This window comes from Arvicola amphibius, chromosome 8, assembly GCF_903992535.2.
Source record: "Arvicola amphibius chromosome 8, mArvAmp1.2, whole genome shotgun sequence".
NCBI classification, from domain to species: Eukaryota; Metazoa; Chordata; class Mammalia; order Rodentia; family Cricetidae; genus Arvicola; species Arvicola amphibius.
Window position 1 is genome coordinate 85223166 of NC_052054.1, and position 19613 is coordinate 85242778.

The window sequence follows — 19613 nt, forward strand, 5'->3', positions numbered from 1 at the left end:
ATTTTCTCCGCTACATGTGAGCTTGAGGTCAGACTAGGCTACAGATCTTACCTAGAAACAAAAAATAAGCAAATGGGGGGAAGGGAGGCTGGACAGGGAAGGAGGATTGAAGTCTCATGGTTTGTTTCTTGAATTTGTTTTATTTGTAATCTTTTTTTCCTCTCATAAGTCTGTCATTTCCAATGTATTTGTTGGTTTTTCAACAAGTCACATATGGGAAAGTTTTAGTTTTCCGGAAACTAATTACTCTTAGACTTATCTTTCCAAAGATTTTTCTTCTGACTATTAAAGGAAAATATCTACTTAACCCATCTAAGTGAAAATGAGGCAAAGAGCATAGCTCAGTAGAGTTCTTGCCTGGCATATTGAAAAGTCCTGCTTCCGATTCCCGGTGCCAGAGCTGGAAAAAGAGAGAGAAAATATGAAACAGTTATTAATAACTATTAAGGAAAGTACTTTGATATAATTTTTTTCTAAATATAAAACAGGCTTTTTGATAAGGAACTAGAACTTTAGCCTTGCAACAAAAACTGTATATTTGTCTCCCTTCTTAATTTTTATTTTGGGGCAACAAAGTCTGGAGTAACCCTAGGAGAACATGAGTCTTTTAGGTTGAGAAAGAAGAGACACGCTGTAATAGAGGGCTCCCACACCTGCACTGCTGTTACTTTACTTAGTGGCACCATTCAGTAATGGTCACCTTGAGTGATCAGCTTCATGGAGATAGAAAAGCATAGGTGAACAGAAGTCAGAATGGTCTTGAATGACTTCTTCCTACCATAAGTTCACTTTGCTTGTTTTCATTCACTCATGCAGCCATGTGTATTGAATACCCAGCATGTGCATATGTGATATTAGCAGAGAACAAAAGGTAAAGTCCAAACTAGCAAGATAATAAGTTAAGTTTCCATGGTGCCAAGCCTGATGACCTGAGTTCTGTCCTCAAATGATCAAAGTAGAAGAGAACTGACTCCCACACGTTATCTTCTGGTCCTCTATATACATGCCGAGACACCCTCCCCTACACACGCTCATAAGAAATGTTCTTTAAAAAAATTTAAGGTCTTGCCATAAATTAGCTTATAACCCTGTAGTCTTTAATGCAATTCATATTTGAATTGTAGAATAATTTGTAAGATCAATTATATGTGTATTGCCGTATATATGTATATTTTTAGTAAGTTATTACTAAATATTATTACACATAAAAATACCTTAAAAGGGAGAAAGGTTTTGTCTTAGCTTACAATTTCAGAACATTTAGTCCACTTGTTACATCTATTGTTTGGAGTCTGAGGGGAAACACACTGTCATGGCAACAGGAATATATGGCAAAGGCTGCTCACCCCATGGTGGCCAAGACCCAAGGAAAGCATGTCATTGGTAGAGGGTATCCCTTCTTCATTCTCTTTCATTCCATCTGGATTTGAAGCCTATTGGTGGCGTCCACATTCAGGACAGATTTCTTAAAAGATCAGCTCTGAATAAAGCTTTCACAGACATACCAAAGTCTGATTTACTGACCTCCTAAGTACATCTCAGTACAATCAAGTTGACTAGATAAATCATCACATTACAGTTTATTATAAAATGTTCCTTTACTAAGCAACTTTATGTAGGATGTTTGTCTGTATCCCTTTCTATGAATTCAGCAGTGAACCTCGGGTGATTGAAAATAAGACAGGTCTGGAGAGATGGCCCACTGGGTAAAGGCACTTGTAACCAGGTCTAATGGCCTGAGTTCAGTCCTCAGAACCCACAGAGTGGAAGGAGAGAACAGCCTCTGCAAGTTATTCTCTGACCTGTGCATGAATGCATAAACAATACATATTAAACAAATGAATGGATGTAAAAATAAAGGAAAATTATAAGCGAGAATTCTTTTTATGACAGTACCAGACTACAACCCTTTATTCTGTTTATTTGTTTTGAGGGAGTGAAGACCTCAGGTCTCTCCACTATGTAGTCCTGGCTGGCATCAAATTCACAGGGATCGACCTGTCTCTGCCTCCCAAGTGCTGGGATTAAAGGCTACACCACCACTACCAGCAAGTGCTTTTTCTATAAGCAGTTACTTTGTTTATTCCCTGTTACAACTGAAGTCACTATTCATGTATTTCCCAAATCTATTATAAAACTAAACTCAGAAAAGGAATTTATCATAGAGAAAGTATTTCTAAATAGCATTAAATGTGACTGGTTCGAGAAGACATATTGGGCAGAGAGATAGCTTAGCAGTTAAAAGCGCTGACTGTTCTTACAGCAGTCCCAAGATCATTCCCAGAACCCACATGGAGGCTCACAAATAGACAGATACTGAAATAAGGTTGACTGTTGTAATACTAAGTGTATACTATAAGTCACTGTGATTGCTTTTTTGTCTAACAGTTAAACTTAGCATATTTTTTAAAGGCTAGAAAAATGTGAGTCTCCATTATATGCATGTTGCTTAGAACTTAGAATAACCTATGGTTTTCTTTCAGTCCTCACTAGGTTCATCATCATCTTCATTCCAGTCGGTGGGTTCCTATGGACCTTTTGGCAGGATGCCAGCATACAGTCAGTTCAGTCCAAGCACATTGGTTGGACAGCAGTTTGGCGCTGTTGGTGTTGGTATGTGATGACATTTTTTTCCCTTTTTTTTTTTTTTTGGTCTCAATTTTTGACCATAAAGGTATAAAAAAAAATCTTGCCATAATGTTGTTTGATCTTTGTTTTATGTTTGTAAGTTGGGCATGGTGGTGCATTGTATAATCCTAGCACTTGGGAAAGGGAGGCAGGAGGATCAGAAGTTCAAGGTTATTCTCAGAAACAGCAAGTGTGAGGCTAGTCTAGAATATATGTGACATTGACTCAAAATGGAGGGGGGCTGGAGAGATGGCTCAGAGGTTAAGAACACTGACTGCTCTTCCAGAGGTCCTGAGTTCAATTCCCAGTAACCAAGCATACATGGAAGGAATGTTGTATACATAATAAATAAATAAATCTTTTAAAAAAACGCTTATAATCTTTAATGTATATAGTAGTAAATGTATTAAAATGCATTTAAGGAGTTGGAAAGATGGTTTAGTAGTTAAGACTACTTAACTTCTCTTAGGCAGAGGCAGGCGGATCTCTGTGAGTTCGAGACCAGCCTGGTCTACAAGAGCTAGTTCCAGGACAGGCTCCAAAGCCACAGAGAAACCCTGTCTCGAAAAACCCAAAAAAAAAAAAAAAAAAAAAAAAAAAAGACTACTTAACTTCTCTTAATATAAGACCCTGGTTCAATATCCAGCACTCACAACTATCTCTAGCTTCAGTTCCAGGTGATTCAGTGCTCTCTTCTGACTTCCTAGAGTCTTGCACATACTCTCAGGCACATACACATTTAATAAATAAGCATTTAACCCGCCAAACATATTAGCTCAGAGCAACACAGTCCATAGCTTAAAACATTTAATCTAGCACAAAACATACTTCCTCATGAAATGCAGAATCTCATGTATGAATACAGATATTTGCAGACACAGTGGGGTGTGAAAGCCTGAAGAATTTTTTTAAAAAATATTTATTTATTTATTTATTATGTATACAATATTCCGTCTGTGTGTATGCCTGCAGGCCAGAAGAGGGCACCAGACCTCATTACAGATGGTTGTGAGCCACCATGTGGTTGCTGGGAATTGAACTCAGGACCTTTGGAAGAGCAAGCAATGCTCTTAACCTCTAAGCCATCTCTCCAGTCCCCGCCTGAAGAATTTTTTAAAAAACAAATTGCTGGCCTGATTGCACAGCACATGGGGGCTGTTTGCTCCTCTGATCACATAACTGATCAAGAGCTGCAGCTTGCTGCTATCCAGCATCATAGAAGAATATCTTATTTCATATGGCTAGCCTAGGAAACAATTTAAAGAATAATTTCAACTGAATAAGCATAGTTTCCTATAACTATAGAGTTATTGTAGTCAGCCCGTCCTGAATTTGGTGCTATCTTTTCTATTACTATTCCTTCATAATAGCTTTATTTGCTTTTGAGTCCACTACTTTACATTATTGAATTTCATTTTATAACATTTTATCTAAAAATAGTGGAGATCAGCAGTTCAATACAATTGAATAAGGGTTTGGAACCTACCTGCAAGGGTTCCAGCTGGCAGCTCCCTCTTTCCCCTCTGGTGATTAATGGCATCTCACCGACTCCGCCTTGTTTTTCCCAGCATTCAGTTTAGCTTTCCCCACCTAGTTCTGTTCTGCTAAGCCACTGGCCAAAACAGCTTCAGATGTGGGAGTCCCCTCTGTGTGCTGTGATTAACATTAATGAATAAAGAAACTGCTTTGGACCTATAGCAAGGCAGAACTTAGGTAGGCGAGGAAAGCTAGGCTGAATGCTGGGAGAAAGAAGGGCAGAGTCAGAGAGAAGCTATGGAGCCGGCAGGGAGACAGTCTCTGGGAAGTTTAGCCAGTATGTCATGTGGCCATACACAGATTAATAGAAATGGGTTAAATTAAGATGTAAGAGTTAGCCAATAAGAAGTTAGAGCTAATGGGCAAAATAGTGATTTAATTGATAAAGTTTCTGTGTGATTATTTTGGGGCTAAGCTAGCCGGGCAGCAGGGAACCAACAAACGGCTCTCTTCTCCTACAAGCTTCTTTATTTATTAACCAATAAAAGCAGCACATATACAAAGGGATTTCCCACACCATTTCCCCTTTTCTGTTTAAATAAAAAGAAAGGCTTTAACTTTAACATAGTAAAATTGCATATAAAAAAAGGTATCAAGCAAGAATTACAGTGACAACATTTATATCTACTATCTTTTATCATAACTAAGAAAAGCCATAATTATAACTACCTATTGTTCAGCTGCATCAAAGACAATCATAAGGATATAATATTGCTTAAGTAATCAGGAAGTGCATCATAAGCAACTTCCAAAACTGTAGAATTGACAGAGACATCTCCCTGCCTGGACACTCACCCAAAGTTCTTTTTTTTTCAGACATCCATCTTCAGCCTACGGGCTCACAGTATCCGGCAGACTTTTCCATGAAGCAGAAAATTTCTTCTTCTTTTTTTTATTATTGTTGTTGTTGTTGTTGTTGTTGTTTTTATTGAGCTATACAGTTTTGTTGGCTCCACTTCCTTCCTCTCCCCTCCCTTTCAACCCTCTCCCATGGTCCCCATGCTCCCAGTTTACTCAGGAGATCTTGTCTTTTTCTACTTCCAATGTAGATTAGATCCATGTATTTCTCTCTTAGGGTCCTCATTGTTGTCTAGGTTCTCTGGGATTGTGATTTGTAGGCTGGTTTTGTTGTTGTTTTGTTTGTTTGTTTGTTTTCTTTATGTTTAAAACCCGCTTATGAGGGGCTTGGAGAGATGGCTCAGAGGGTAAGAGTACTGAATGCTCTTTCGGAGGCCCTGAGTTCAATTCCCAGCAACCACATGGTGGCTCACAACCATCTGTAATGAGATCTGGTGCCCTCTTTCTGTTGTGTAGTACTTCATATGTAAATGTACCACATTTTCCTTATCCATCCTTTGGTCGAGGGGCATTTAGGTTGTTTCCTGGTACTGGCTATGAACATAGTTGAGTACATGTCCTTGTGGTATGATTGAGCATCCTTTGGATATATACCCAAAAGTGGTATTAGTGGGTCTTGAGAAAGGTTGTTTCCTAATTTTCTGAGAAATCGCCACATTGATATCCAAAAGGGCTATACCAGCTTGGGCTCCCACCAGCAATGCAGGAGTGTTCCTTTACCCCACAACCTCTCCAGCATAAGTTGTCATCAGTGTTTGTGATGCCTCCAGAAGTTCTTTTATTGTACAGGACTGTTTTGGCTATCCTGGGGTTTTTGCTTTTCTATGTGAAGTTGAGTACCATTCTTTTGAGGAATGAAGAATTTTGCTAGGATTTTTGATGGGCAGTGCATTGAATCTGTAGATTGCTTTTGGTAAGATTGCCTTTTTTACTATGTTAATTCTACCTACCCAAGAGCATGGGAGATCTTTCCACTTTCTGGTGTCTTCTTCAATTTCTTTCCTCAAAGATTTAAAGTTCTTGTCATACAAGTCTTCCACTTGTTTGGTTAGAGTTACTCTGTGATATTTTATGTTATTTGTGGCTATTATGAAGGGTGATGTTTCTCTGATTTCTTTCTCAGTCCATTTATCATCTGTGTAAAGAGGGCTACTGATTTTTTTGAGTTAATCTTGTATCCAAAGCAGGAAATTTCAAAGACAGTTCCACCTATATTGGCAGTTTGTCAGTCACTTTCTTCTTTGTCCTGCAGAATGTCTGGCAGACTCTTTAATAAAGCAGGAACCTCGAATGATTGTCTCACCTTTAGGCAAGTTCAGCATCATTTCTTTGTGGGTCCTGCATGTCCATTACATACAGCATAACATCAAGCAGTCCAGGCAAGAATAATTTCTTGCCCAAATTGAGCCATAAGGAGCCACTTTGATGCCCATCATCCTCTTGAAGTAATTGGTTCTGCCAGGAGCATATGTGACTATACTTCTTCTTAATTGTACATTACATTTTTAAATGAGCTGCACAAACATAATACCTTAATCAAGAGCAGAAATATACATTGACCTAAAACTTGTATCAACAAATCAAGATCCATACCAATGCAAATCTCTATAGCATATCTTCCTTTAAATGGAAACAAACATTTATAAACAATATTTGGGAATTTGGGCATAGTTTTCTCCAAACTGCTTCCTGCTTTTTGTTGGACGAAATAATTTTTTAGGGGTGTTCATGGTGACCTGCGTGTATGTGGGTGGGGGGAGTCTTGGTCCGTCAAATCACATTAGTCTGGAATTAATCTACAGGTTCTCATCTTCTGTGTAAACAAAAGCAGAACCACTTTTCCAAAGCAGTATATCCTTAGACTCAAATGCTGAAGTCAAGATACCTTTATTTTGGTTTAACTTAGCAGTCCCTACCTGAAATAATCACTCAGAAACTATTATTTGCAATACTGTTTGGCCAATAGTATGTCTGGGAGAGTTGGCTTAGCCCATAAAGATCTGAGTTCAGATCCCCATTACTTACATAAAAGTTGAGCACAGCTATTGAGATGGGTAGAGAGGCCAGGGGCAGAGATGAATGAATCTCCGAAGCACAGTGGTCAGCCAGTCTAGATAAATGGTGAACTCCAGGATCAGGGAGAGACCCTGACTAAAAAAAGATGAGGCACAACTAAGGAATACACCAAATGTTGATCTTTGGCCTCTATGCACACTTGTATACACATGTACAAATGTCTTATACACGCACATACATATTAAAAACAAAAACAAAGCAAGCTAGGAGTGGTAGCGCCCACCTTTAATCCCAGCGGGCCGATTTCTGAATTCAAAGCCAGTTCCCAGACAGCCAGAGCTACACAGAGGAACCTTGTTTCCAAAAAATAAATACAAATGTCCCAAAAACATGTGAAAGGGTGCTTTGCTCTTGCTTACAATAAAGTAATGATACCAAGCAAGAGTCTTGGGATGCAGCTCAGTTGATAGAGTGCTTGCATAGCATGCAGGAGGCCCTTAGTTTGATGCTAACACCACAGTTAACTGGATGTGGGGGCCATACTTTTGTTCCCAGCACTGAGGTGGAGGCAGACAGTCTAAATACATGTGATTGATTTATTTTTAAATTTATTTATTTTTATATTGTGTTTGTGTGTGTGTGCGCGCCTGCCTGCCTGCCTGCATGGGCACATTTATGCAGGAGCCTGTGGCATCATGACAAGTATCACATGCTCTGGGACTGTTGGTGCAGGGAACCTAGGACCTCTGCATGAGCAGTATGTGCTCTTAACTGCTCTGCTCAACTATCTCTCTAACCCGGAGGCAGGTGTGAAATGTTTGAGGCTAGCTTGGAATAAATGAGACCCTGCCTCCAAAAATAAATAAATCACACTAAGATACCCTTTTACACTGAAAATATAATATACTAGGTACGTTTTTTTCTAAGCACTGTCTTTATAAGCTGATGCTGAAATCATCTTTGCAAAACTGTTTATACAGAAATGAAAATTATTGCCCCTAATTTGTAGACCCTTAAAAAAATTAAGATATTGCAGATAAGTAAAGTATCAAAACAGTATGTCTATATTGTTATTAAAGAGTGGACAATAGGCGTGTATTGCTGGGGCGGAAAAGGGAGTTCTAGGAATGTGAGTAGTAAAAACTAACCAGCAGTTCTGCCTTTACAAGGTTCAGCCCTACAGCCTCATGATTTTAGGACAAGCACTATATAACTAAGCTATATTCCCAGTCTCTAACTGCCCATTTTAATTAATCGTACAGCAGAGGTTAAAATAAAGAACATGGGCATAATTAGATCCCCTCCTCCCATTGTTTACCCCAGGTGATGATTTCAACAGGAATAATTTAAGATAGATAATTTGCTGGTATGTCTTGGTGTGCTGAAGTTCAATACTCTTATGTGCAGAATGGCAGAATATTGACTCAATAGACAGATGCTTTCATGTTAGCCACCTGACATGGGTGCTGGGAACTCAATTCAGGTCCTCTACAAGAGGACTGTGTACTTCTAACTGCTGAGTCATCTCTCCAGTCCCCTGTATAGATTAATTTTTAATTACTAAGAATAGAACAAAAGGCACCAAGACAATGAAAAAGAACTATCATACTTACTAATAACATGTAAAGGTAATATCTTCATAATGATACAGGGCTCAGTTAATTCAAATGCTATAACAATCCTAAATGTGAATGAACATGGTGGCACACACCTTTGATCCCAGTGCCTGGAAGGCAAAGGCAGGTGAATACCTGTCTGTTGTGTGATATTTTACTCTTTTGGCTTTTGCGGGGGACCAGCCACCCTGCTCCCAAGTAAATCACACACACGGGGGCTTATTGTTATTTATGAATGCCCGGCCTTAGCTTGGCTTGTTTCTTGCCAGCTTTTCTTAAATTATCCCAACTACCTGGGCTTTTATCTTTCTCTATTTCTGTATACCTTTCCTTCCCTCTTACTCTGTGACTGACTAGGCGATTGGCCCCTGATGTCCTTCTCTCCTTGTTCTCTTGCTCCTCTTCTTCCTCGTTTCTCCTATTTATACTGTCTGCCAGCCCCGTCTATCCTTGCTCCTGCCTTGCTATTGGCTCTTTATTAGAATCGTCAGGTGTTTTAGACAGGCACAGTAACACAGCTTCACAGAGTTAAACAAATGCAACGTAAACAAAAGTCACACACACCTGAAAATAATATTCCCCAACACCTGTCTGTGAGAGTGAGTCTAGCTTGGTCTACATAATGATTTCTAGGACAGCCTGTGCTACACAGTGAGACCCTGTCTCGAGTGAATGAATGAATGAATGAGTGAGTAAGTAAATGCACACGCTCGTGCGCACACATACACACACACAATCCTAACACTTCCAGAATGTTGATGATCTGCAAGTAGAAATTGATTCTTCAGTGATCTTAATCAGGGGCCACAGACAAATCATTTTTGGTATCTTCTCAAGCCACAAAAAGTGAATTTGGAATTAATAAAGATAATTTGAAAAAATACAAAATTTACCGGGCGGTGGTGGCACACGCCTTTAATCCAGCACTCGGGAGGCAGAGGCAGGCGGATCTCTGAGTTCGAGGCCAGCCTGGTCTACAAGAGCTAGCTCCAGGACAGGCTCTAGAAACTACAGGGAAACCCTGTCTCGAAAAACCAAAAAAAAAAAAAAATACAAAATTTGAAATGGTGCAAACAGTTGATTTGTAACAGTTCAAAGATAAATCACAAAGACCACCTACAGAACACATTTGCTGACACCTTATCTGAATAGTATTAAAATATGTAACACAGCACTGCTTACAATAATAGTGCTAATAACACCACATACTTAGGGCAGAAAAGATGGCTCAGTGGTTAAGAGCACTGGCTGTTCATCCAGTGTTAACAAGTTCGATTCCCAGCACCCACATGGCAGCTCACAATTGTCTGTAACTCCAGTTCCAGAGGATCCAGTACCCTCACACAGATACACTTGCAGGCAAAACACCAATGTGCATGAAATAAAATAATTTTAGCACCACATACCTGGAAACAAAAGCTCCCTTAAAACTTCTATAGTAGCTTTTTTCAAGGGAGAAGGACCAAATTGCCCACATTCTCCGAGGGATATTTGACAATGAAGAGCTTTTAAAAGCTCTTTTTTTAAAAGGCATGTGGTGGGTAGAGTCGGGTGCTGCGACAACTTCTGAAGCTGAGGCAGCCCTGCTCTGCAGGGAGAACACGAGCTGCTGAGAGACTAAAGCTCCACGGGAGCGCCTATGGATGGAGTCAGAACCTTATAAAGGAGCTCTCCTGCATTGAGTCACAGGTTAAACATTCACGTCAGAGTCCCATCGGTCTTTTTAAAACAGAAGTTTGAGGTTTATATCACCCAACTTCAAGACTTACAAAGATAGCATAAGTAGAGCTGTGAATTATTGGCATAAAGCTAGACAAATATGGGCAAGTGAAAGACAGAAGTAGAGCCACCCAAATACTGATTTTTTTTTTTCCATAAAGATTCTGGTATAGCTCAGTGGAAAGAAAACCACCGTTTTTAAAAGATAGTGTTGTAGCAGCTGAAAATCGCCATAAATAATGCAAACCTTGATTGACCCTTTTTAGGCCTTGAATAAAAAGTGATTTGGAGGCCGTCATGGTTCATGCCTATTAATTACCCTATGTACTGGGTGGTTTTGTGTGTCAAATTGACACCAGCTAGAGTAATCAGAGGAAGGAGTTTCAGCTGAGAAAATGCCTTTTTGAGATCCAGCTCTAAGGCATTTTCTGAATTAGTGAGCAATGGGGGAGGGTCCAACCCATGATGGGTGGTGCCATCCCTGGGCTTCTGACCCAGCTCACAACTGTCCATAACTGCAAGATATACGATAGATAGATAGGTAGATAGATGGTAGATAGATAAAAAAGAAGGCAAGGAGACCAGCATCACTCAAGGGAAATCTTATGGTGTTTCCTGAGAACACAGAGAAGCTATGTTCCAGAGGTGGCCAAGGTTGTACCCCATGCTGATAGCCGGACTTGGTAATATGTGACCATCACCTAGGTGGTACTGGTTTTGAAGGCATGAAGAAGCCATTGAGAGCAGCTGAGACTTGGCACCATGAGAGGCCAAGAAAGGCCATGGTGAAGGTGTAGCCTAAGTGGCAGTCAGAGGCCCAGAACTGAAAAGATCTTACAAAGAAGTTGAGGCTTGGGACCATGAGGAGAGCCTATGAAAGTGTAACCCAGTTGCAAGCAAGGGACCCCAGCATATTTGAAGATATCAGGACCATGGGAAGAAGAACAGTAGCACCTGTGGAGTGGAGCCAGCTAGAGCCTAGAAGATAAGCTGTGTGTGTTTCAGAGGGAAGAGCCAGATAAGTGACCCAAGCCCTTGGAAGAGTTCAGAAGATCATGAATGTTTGAGATCCAGCTGTAGGACATTTTCTAATTTACTGATCAGTGGAGAGGATTCAGCCCACGGTGGGTGGTGCCATCCTTGGGCTGCTGCTGGTCCTGGGTTCCATAAGAAGGTATGCCAGGAGCCATGCGGCTGCTTCAGGGGACAAGGCCTGAGAACAGCATGAGCAAGTTCTCCTATTTAAAGCTTGTGAAGTTGGGAATGGGCATAAATGTGTCCCATGAAAAGGGGCAGTGTCCATGATGGAATTAAGGACTAATGCTTATAGCAATGAAAAAAAACTGTGGTCTGTGAAGCAGGAAAGAGCAGTTTCGGTATGAGGAGACAAATGTGCACTATAACAGGAGTCAGCATAAAGATTAGAGGCTTGGTTAAGCAAAGTTTCAGACACCTTCAGAACAACCCTTAGTTCCACTTTCTGGGCAAAACTTTGATTAGTTTGGAAAGAAGTTGGTCTTCCATCAGTAACAAATGCAGCAACATCATTAGAAGAGCCATCAGCAAACCCTAAAGAAGCCGGTTAAAGGCAAAGTTTCTGTTTTACAATCTTTTGGAAAAAGAAAAGGGTGTAGCTTTAAGACTGTAAAATTAAATGAGTTGGCAGCTTCAACAGTCTGTGAAGCATCTAAATCAGTCAATGTAATCAACTGATCAACAGTGTAAAGGATAGTTATCTCAGAAACATCTTTGGCAAAAAGTTCTTCTACTTTTCTCAATAAAATAGCCATTAATTTTGCATAGGGAACAACAGTTTGCTTGGTATTAGCTGGAAGATAAAACTATTCTAAAGGTCCTTCTTACTGTAGTCAGTAGTTGCTTGCTTGATTTCATTTAGTAATTTGTAAGGAAGTGGTTCTCATAAGATTATCATCATTTCCCAAATCATAAATTACTGGAAAATGGAGAAAGTCTCCACCTTGCTGTACATGTCTCAATGCTCCCTTGAATCCCACATCAACTAAGGTGGGTAAGATTTATGTTACTTGAGAAAATATTTCCTTAGTCATCAAGGGAGCAAAAGGTATTGAGGCAGTTTTTAAAGTATTAGCAGTAGTAGGAGGGGGTCAGCCTGGATTGTGATATTTGACAATTTGTTTTTCTAAATCAAATTTATCCTAGAGGCCAGATTCTTATCTCTTATTGTCTTTCTCAGTTTTAAAATTATTTTTTAAGGAAGAAGAGATTCCAACCCCTCAGGAATAGGCAGGTAGGGAAACAGACTGGCATTACCCATCTGGAATCCATTTGACCTGTGAGGTTGGTCCAATTCAATTTCTTGAAGCCTGTAAGAGCCTTTTTTCTAGCCGGTCATTCATCAGGAGACACAGGTAGTTGACTACTGAAGCTATCACTGTAAAGCAAGTTCTTTTAAATAGAATAGTTAAAAAGTTACTTTGAAACCTGTTTGGTGAGTCTGTTTCTTATTTGGCATCTGATAGCAAGAGAAATTACTGTAGAAAGAGTAAAAACTTTAAGAAAACAAGGGATGTGGCCTAATTTTACATAGGAAAAGAGCTAAGGAATTGGGGACTGTTCTTTGCATTATGGGAAGTTCAAACATTTTAGATGCCAGTGGACTGAGTAAGAAATTATATTACTATTAGCATGTTCATTTGTAAGTGCAGTTCTGAACATAGGAAGGAATCTGATCATTTACAAGATGACCAATCATTAACTTATATTTTTGAATTATTCTTACAGTTTATAATATGTTGATATCTTCAGGGTTAAATGAGAATTGGGGAAGGCTGTCAGCTTTTAGGGGGGAGATACAGAAGTTACAGGGGAAGCAAGCCCTCCTTGCAAGATGCTGCCCTGTTTGAGTTGCTGTCATGGCTTCCTCCAGTGATGAACAGCAATGCTGACGTGTGAGCCACATAAACCCTTTCTTCCCCTGCTTGCTCTTCAGTCATGGTGTTTCATCGCAGCAGCAGAAACCTAACACACCCGGGAACCTGGAAAGCTGAGGCAGGGTGACTTTGAATTTGAAGCCATTTTAGCCTACATAGTAAGATCTTGTCACTAATGATAGAGTGTGTGAGGGCTACAGACGTGAATCAGTAGCAGAACTGGGGCACGATGAGAGGAGTAGAAGGCACAGAGTTTGCTACAGTTGAATTGGCACTCCAGCAGGCAGCAAGCAAGGGGATAAGAGTGCACACCCTCAGGGTAGCTTATGTTTGTCTGGCCTCAGAACAAGAGCAGGATCTTTAAAAATGCTTGCTATGTTCCCAGAGTATGTGGGGGTGATGTTCCATCTCTTCCAGAGCTGGCCAGAGTGGAAGCCTACCTGGAATGTGCCTTGGTGGGAGGGTGAGAACACTCCATGTGTGAGACCCTACTACATTCTGGTGGCCCATTTTAAGGGTTTGGAAGAGTAGAACTCATCAGATCAGGAGGAGTCTGGGGAGCAGCAAAGTGTCTTAAACATCATGGCTAAAGTAGTTAGAAATATTTGAAAGAACTGGAGTGCCCCCTAGAAATGAGCAGATTGCATTTTAAGAGCGATTTACAGGTTATACAGGTTCAAATATGCAAAGTGATGTGAGAAGAGGGACAGGTAATGAGGGCTTTATAAACTAAGGTAATAGTTAGGGGACATTGGGAACCATTAGAGGGTCCCAAATACTATAGCAGTGTAAATATATTTTATTAAGAGCTTATTCTGACTACCATCATAGAGGTATACGAATGAGAGGTGAGGTAGGGATTGTTGAAATACAGGGACAACCTTCCTGGATGGAATATTAAAAGAGTACCATATATAAAGCCTCAACCACTCATCTTAGAGAAGATTCGTGGAACAAGTGTGGCAGAGAACTGGGTCCTTTCTAGTCATTTTGTTACTCATAATTCTCACTCTTTTGTAGCTGCTTTGGGCAAAAGGCAACACCATAGTTCTTCAGAGTAGAAAGCATTACAGACCAAGTCTGTTGTCTACTGCCATTAATGGTGGAAAGCTCTAGCAGAAGTATCTGTGATTCACCTTACAGAAATAATTGGAATTAATGTCAGTGTCCACTGTATTGTTTCTGTTCACTATCTGATTGTGTCTCTATTTTTGCAACATGTTTCCAAAATCTGTTTGCTTGAATCTGTTAGCCATATAGAACTATGTAGTCCTATTATTTTCACCCTACACTGCCATAGATTTCCCATATTTTGTAAAATTTAATTTTAGGATTAATAATTTTTATTATAAGTATTGGTTGGATACCCAGACAATCAGTAAAATGATGATTTGTTTGTTTGTTTGTTTTAATCTTTTCAAGCTGGAAACTCCTTGACATCCTTTGGAACAGAAGCATCAAATAGCAGTACCTTATCCCAGAGCAGCACAGTTGGTTCTGCCTTCGCACAAGATACAAGATCTGTAAAACCACAGCTAGCCCAAGGTAAGCTGTTCTGCTCATCAAGTACTTGGATTCTAAACTTCCCTAGCAGTTTTTGCTTTGTTCTGATGGTTTATGAGCAGTATGTATCATTGGTGCTTGGCTCTTTAAATTTTGTTTTCAAGACAGAACTTTTCTTCCTTTATCTTAGGCTAATTCAGTATATTCTTCTTGCCTTCACCTTCTCAGTGCTGGGGTTATAGGTGTATGCCAACATAACTTCACTAGTTTGGGAATTTTTTTTCCTGGTTACTCTATTGCAATAAAGTTTTGCTTAATGGCTTCTATTTATTTGTACTTTTTAAACTTTCTACACATTGGAATTGAAATAATGAGCATTCTGTGTTTAACATTTGTTTTCAAAGTTTATCGGATTCGTCCTAGACTCACAACTGAACGTTGAACTATGCTAGGTGAATTTGAAAACCCATCCAAAGAAATGTACTCTCCTAAGACCATACAGATACAGGAACTTTGGTCTCTGGATCACCACAAAAGACCCATCCTGTAGTGCTTCTGAAAATGCAGGCCATAAGTGAAATGTGGAATATTAGGAGCCCTGGAACCTGGAGATTAACATTTTAGTAAGTTTAAGGGATCCTATTGTTATTTTTGAAAAAATTCTGTTTTTCAAGATAGTCTTATAATCTTTAATCACACAGTCCTGTGTCTGCTGTGTCCACTGCTGCAGTCAGTAGTGCAGTATAGATTTCACTTCATAAAGGTGGAACAGTCACAGGGCAAAGCTGGTAAATATTAAAATCGTGCCAGTACTAATAAGCATAATCCTGTATGTTTTGTTCTTTAAGGCACAAGCCTTAAAGTAATTGTAGCCAGCATTGCTTGTGCTGGCTGACATAGTGAGTATGGAGTTGGCTCCAGTTAAGAAGACTTAATTAGAATTAGTCTTGCTAAGGACCTGAGTTGAGTCCCCAGTACCCTCATGGGACAGTTCAGACCTTACCATGACTCCAGCGGGATCTAAGCTGATAACCTCTAGCTTCCTTGGGAACTGAAAGATACCCCACACTCAAGCATAATTAAACAGAAAAATTTAAATATATAGATGTGTAGTAAATTTTAAAGATTTTCTGTAAATGACTTGGAAATAGAAGCATAAAGAATAGAATAAAACAAAGCCGTAATCTTGCTACCCACAAGTGGCGATATTTACATTTTTGTTATGTTTTTTCAGACTTTTCAAAACTAATATAAATGTATTTTTATCTTTGTTTTGCTATATTTTATGTTAGAGCTCTTACTAAAAAATAATAAGCCTTAATTTCCTTAATTATAAAATGAGACTTTGGGGCTGAACAGATGGCTCAGAGGTTAAGAGCACTGGTTGCTCTTCCAGAGGTCCTGAGTTCAGTTCCCAACTACCACATGGTGACTCACAACTATCAGTAATAAGATCTGGTGCCCTCTTCTGGTATGCCTGTATACATATAAAATAAATCTTTTTTGAAAGAAAGAAAGACAGACAGACAGATAGATAGGATTGGAGAGGTGGCTCAGGGTTTAAGAGCACTGCTGCTTTTTCCAGAGGACCCAGGTTTGATTCTCAACATCCATGTGAAGGCTCACAATCATGTGTAATGCCAATCTCAGAAGATCCAACTTCCTCTTCATTATGGAGACTGTGTGTGCATGGTACACATGCAGGCAAAGCATCATATACATTAAAAAAACAAATTGTAAAAAATAGATGTTAAAATACACCTGGATACTTGAAAAATAAAAATAACAAATTTACCTACTTGGTATAATAAAGCTATAAGAATAAATTTTTAGAGATGAATAAAACAGTATACAATGTTGGAAACAGCCCCACCATTAATACAAAATGTAATATCTGGTGGTATAGTTTAGTGGTAGAACACTCCCTAGCTGTGTGTTATGATCTGGGTTTGATCCTCTGCGCACAGGTATAGGGAAAGGAGTGGGATTACGTAGATGATTAAGATTTCTAGATTAAATTATAGTAGAAAAGGGCTGATTATTCCCGTAAGGGTTATTGGTGTCTGGTAGTTTAAGAAAAGTAAGATTGGATTCCTTACCTCATACTGAAGACTTGAAAACAGAAGTATTTTTATTAAATTTTGATGTGGATATTTGTATAAATCCACGGCACAGAAAGCCTAAGAATCCATTTAAATTTCACCAACTAAAATGTTTGGATTTCAGGGGCTGGACAGGTGACTCAGCAAGAGCTTGTGCTACTCTTGCAAAGGATGTGTATCAGACAACTCAGCCCCACGGGAAACTCCTGCCCCATGAGTTTCTTCTCAAGCACCCATATTCAGGTGCACTGACAAACATATACACAGAACAAAAATAAAATCTTTTTAAAAGAAAATAATAAAGCTGGTCATGGTAGTAAACACCTTTAATCCCAGCATTTTGGAGGCAGAGGCTTATGGACCTCTGTTCCAGGCCAGCCAAGCCTACACAGTGAAACACTGTCTCAAAAAAAAAAAAGAAAACTAAATTTCTGAATTTTGCATAAATACGTGAAGTTTTTTTTTAACTCTATGATAAGAATGTAATGGTCACTCAAAAATGTTGTTTTGATTTTGCTGAAATCATTTCTGGATTTATTCCTAATCATATACTCTACATTTCCTATTTGTAGCAAAATCAACACCGTGATTAATAAGTTGTTAGTAAAAAGGAAATTTAATATACAGCCAATGAGCCAGTGACTCATTCTGTGTGTCTCCCTTTGTTTTTATTTCTGTACTGATGATTTCTGAGTTGCAGGCTTTCTTCTCAGAAAAACAATGATAGGGGCTGGAGAGATGGCTCAGAGGTTTAGAGCACTGGCTGCTCTTCCAGAGGTCCTGAGTTCAATTCCCAGCAACCACATGGTGGTTCACAACTGTCTCTAGTGAGATCTGGTGCCCTTTTCTGGTGTGCAGGCACACATGCAGGCAGAACACTATATACATAAGTCAAACCACTGATAAATAGAGACATGGCAGGAGAGTTTCTATATGACTTTGGGAATGAGTGTGACTGTTCTGGAGTTCTCAGAAGAGTTTGTTCTTGCTGTCTTTTAAATCCTGACATTTAATTACACAAACAGGTAAGGCTTGTAAGAACCATCTGCCTGCCATGCTTTATTGTTCTGTACATTCTTAGAGCAGAGCTCCATGCTTTAGTTATTTACATGGGCACTCACACCTGGAATCCTACCACCTGGTGATGAAGGCAGGAGGATCAGGAACTGAAGTCCAGTCTGAACTATATGAGATTGTCCCCCCCCCCCCCCCAAAAAAAAAAAAACTGAATGTGTCAGTATAATCCTGTGATTAGGAAAGCCTCCATTTGACATGCCTACAACGTGTTATTTGCATCCCAGCACTCAAGAGGCAGAGCCAGGCGGATCTCTGAGTTTGAGACCACTCTGGTCTATTGAATGAGTACCAGGACAGCTAGGACTGTTACAAAGAAAAACCCTGTCTTGAAAAACCGAAGAAAGAAGAACAAAGAAAGAAACACGGATAAATTCGTGGCAGTGATGTTGTTACTGTATTTTTTGTGGATTTTTTTTTGTTTGTTTGTTTTTGTTTTGTTTTCATTGACTGAATAATCAGCCCACTAAAGATAAGTAGATTTAAGCACTGGTCTAATAAAATTAATTCAGTTTTATGCTGAGGATTTGAGTTAGCAGAATAAAATTCTAGACTTATTTTTAAAAGGTCTAGATGGTTTTGAAATTCTAGGTTAGGGTAGTTTATTATCTTTTGGTTACATTTTAGGTCGATCAAGCCCTCAGTTAGACCCTTTGAGAAAAAGTCCAACCATGGAACAAGCAGTACAGACCGCCTCGGCCCACTTACCTGCTCCAGCACCTGTTGGGAGAAGGAGCCCTGTACCAACCAGGCCTTTGCCATCTACCAGCCAGAAAGCAATAGACAACCAAGAGCACAGGCGAGGTAGAGCTGAGCTGTTTACTGTTCCTGCACTGATCACTCTCCACTCCTCATTTCATTAAGAGGGTTACTTTATGTGAACGACCCTAGCAGGTTTAAGCTGAACTTTATTTTAATAGTGTTGGATCTTTCAAATTTGATTCAAAGTGGTGGGAGTGTGTGGGGTTTTTTGTTTGTTTGTTTGTTTGGGGTGTTGTCATCTCCATTCTAACTTTGTGGAAATTTTTTGGGTATATATTCTGAATTGATTTGTCACTTTGCATGTCTCTTTCTATAGCTGAAGTACACAAAGTCCCAAGGCCAGAAAATGAGCAGCTCAGAAATGATAGCAAGAGGCAAATAGGTAAGTTACCTGGCTCTAGCTGGTTTGGGTTTATTTGATTGGAGGGGTTTTGTGCTTGCTTGCTTGCTTGCTTGCTTGCTTGCTTGGCTGGTTGTGACAGGTCCTCACTGTATAGCCCTGTCTGTCTTGGAACTTTACCTCCCAAGTGCTGGGATTAAAGGCCGTGTGCTGTGGATCTCAATGGGGGAAAGTATTTCAAAGAAATGCATAGTTGCTATAAAAAGAAAGGTGGTAATTGTTGACTACAGAGGACTGACCCCAAGGCAGTGGCTTGTTGTGAGTCTGCACATGGGGCAGACTGTTGCTGACCTCCATAAAAAGACAGACCAGAAGGTTAGAAGTTGGTGACATCTTAGGAAGATGTAGTTTGGTTAATTGCATTCTGCCGATATCTGTTTCCTAGTTTTGCTAGTATACAGTTGGGAAGGAAGCTGGAAAATGGACTCTTAATATCACAATGAACTTTATTTTCTTATGTCTATATTTAATTTTTCTGAAGTACTAT

The 19613-nt window shown here is 39.6% G+C and overlaps 1 protein-coding gene across 5 annotated transcripts in view; it reads left to right on the plus strand.

Moving 5' to 3' along the window:
• The window catches only part of Lsm14a (LSM14A mRNA processing body assembly factor), a 49456-nt gene that overhangs the window by 17200 nt on the left and 12643 nt on the right, over positions 1-19613 (plus strand). For 3 of the 5 annotated variants that reach the window (XM_038339111.2, XM_038339109.2, XM_038339110.2), the window contains exons 3-6: positions 2484-2613; positions 14708-14830; positions 18592-18768; positions 19043-19108. In XM_038339111.2, the coding sequence (XP_038195039.1) occupies positions 2484-2613; positions 14708-14830; positions 18592-18768; positions 19043-19108 (496 nt within the window). The remainder of the gene's footprint in view (positions 1-2483; positions 2614-14707; positions 14831-18591; positions 18769-19042; positions 19109-19613) is intronic. The other 2 variants (XM_038339112.2, XM_038339113.2) reach the window with 1 other exon arrangement.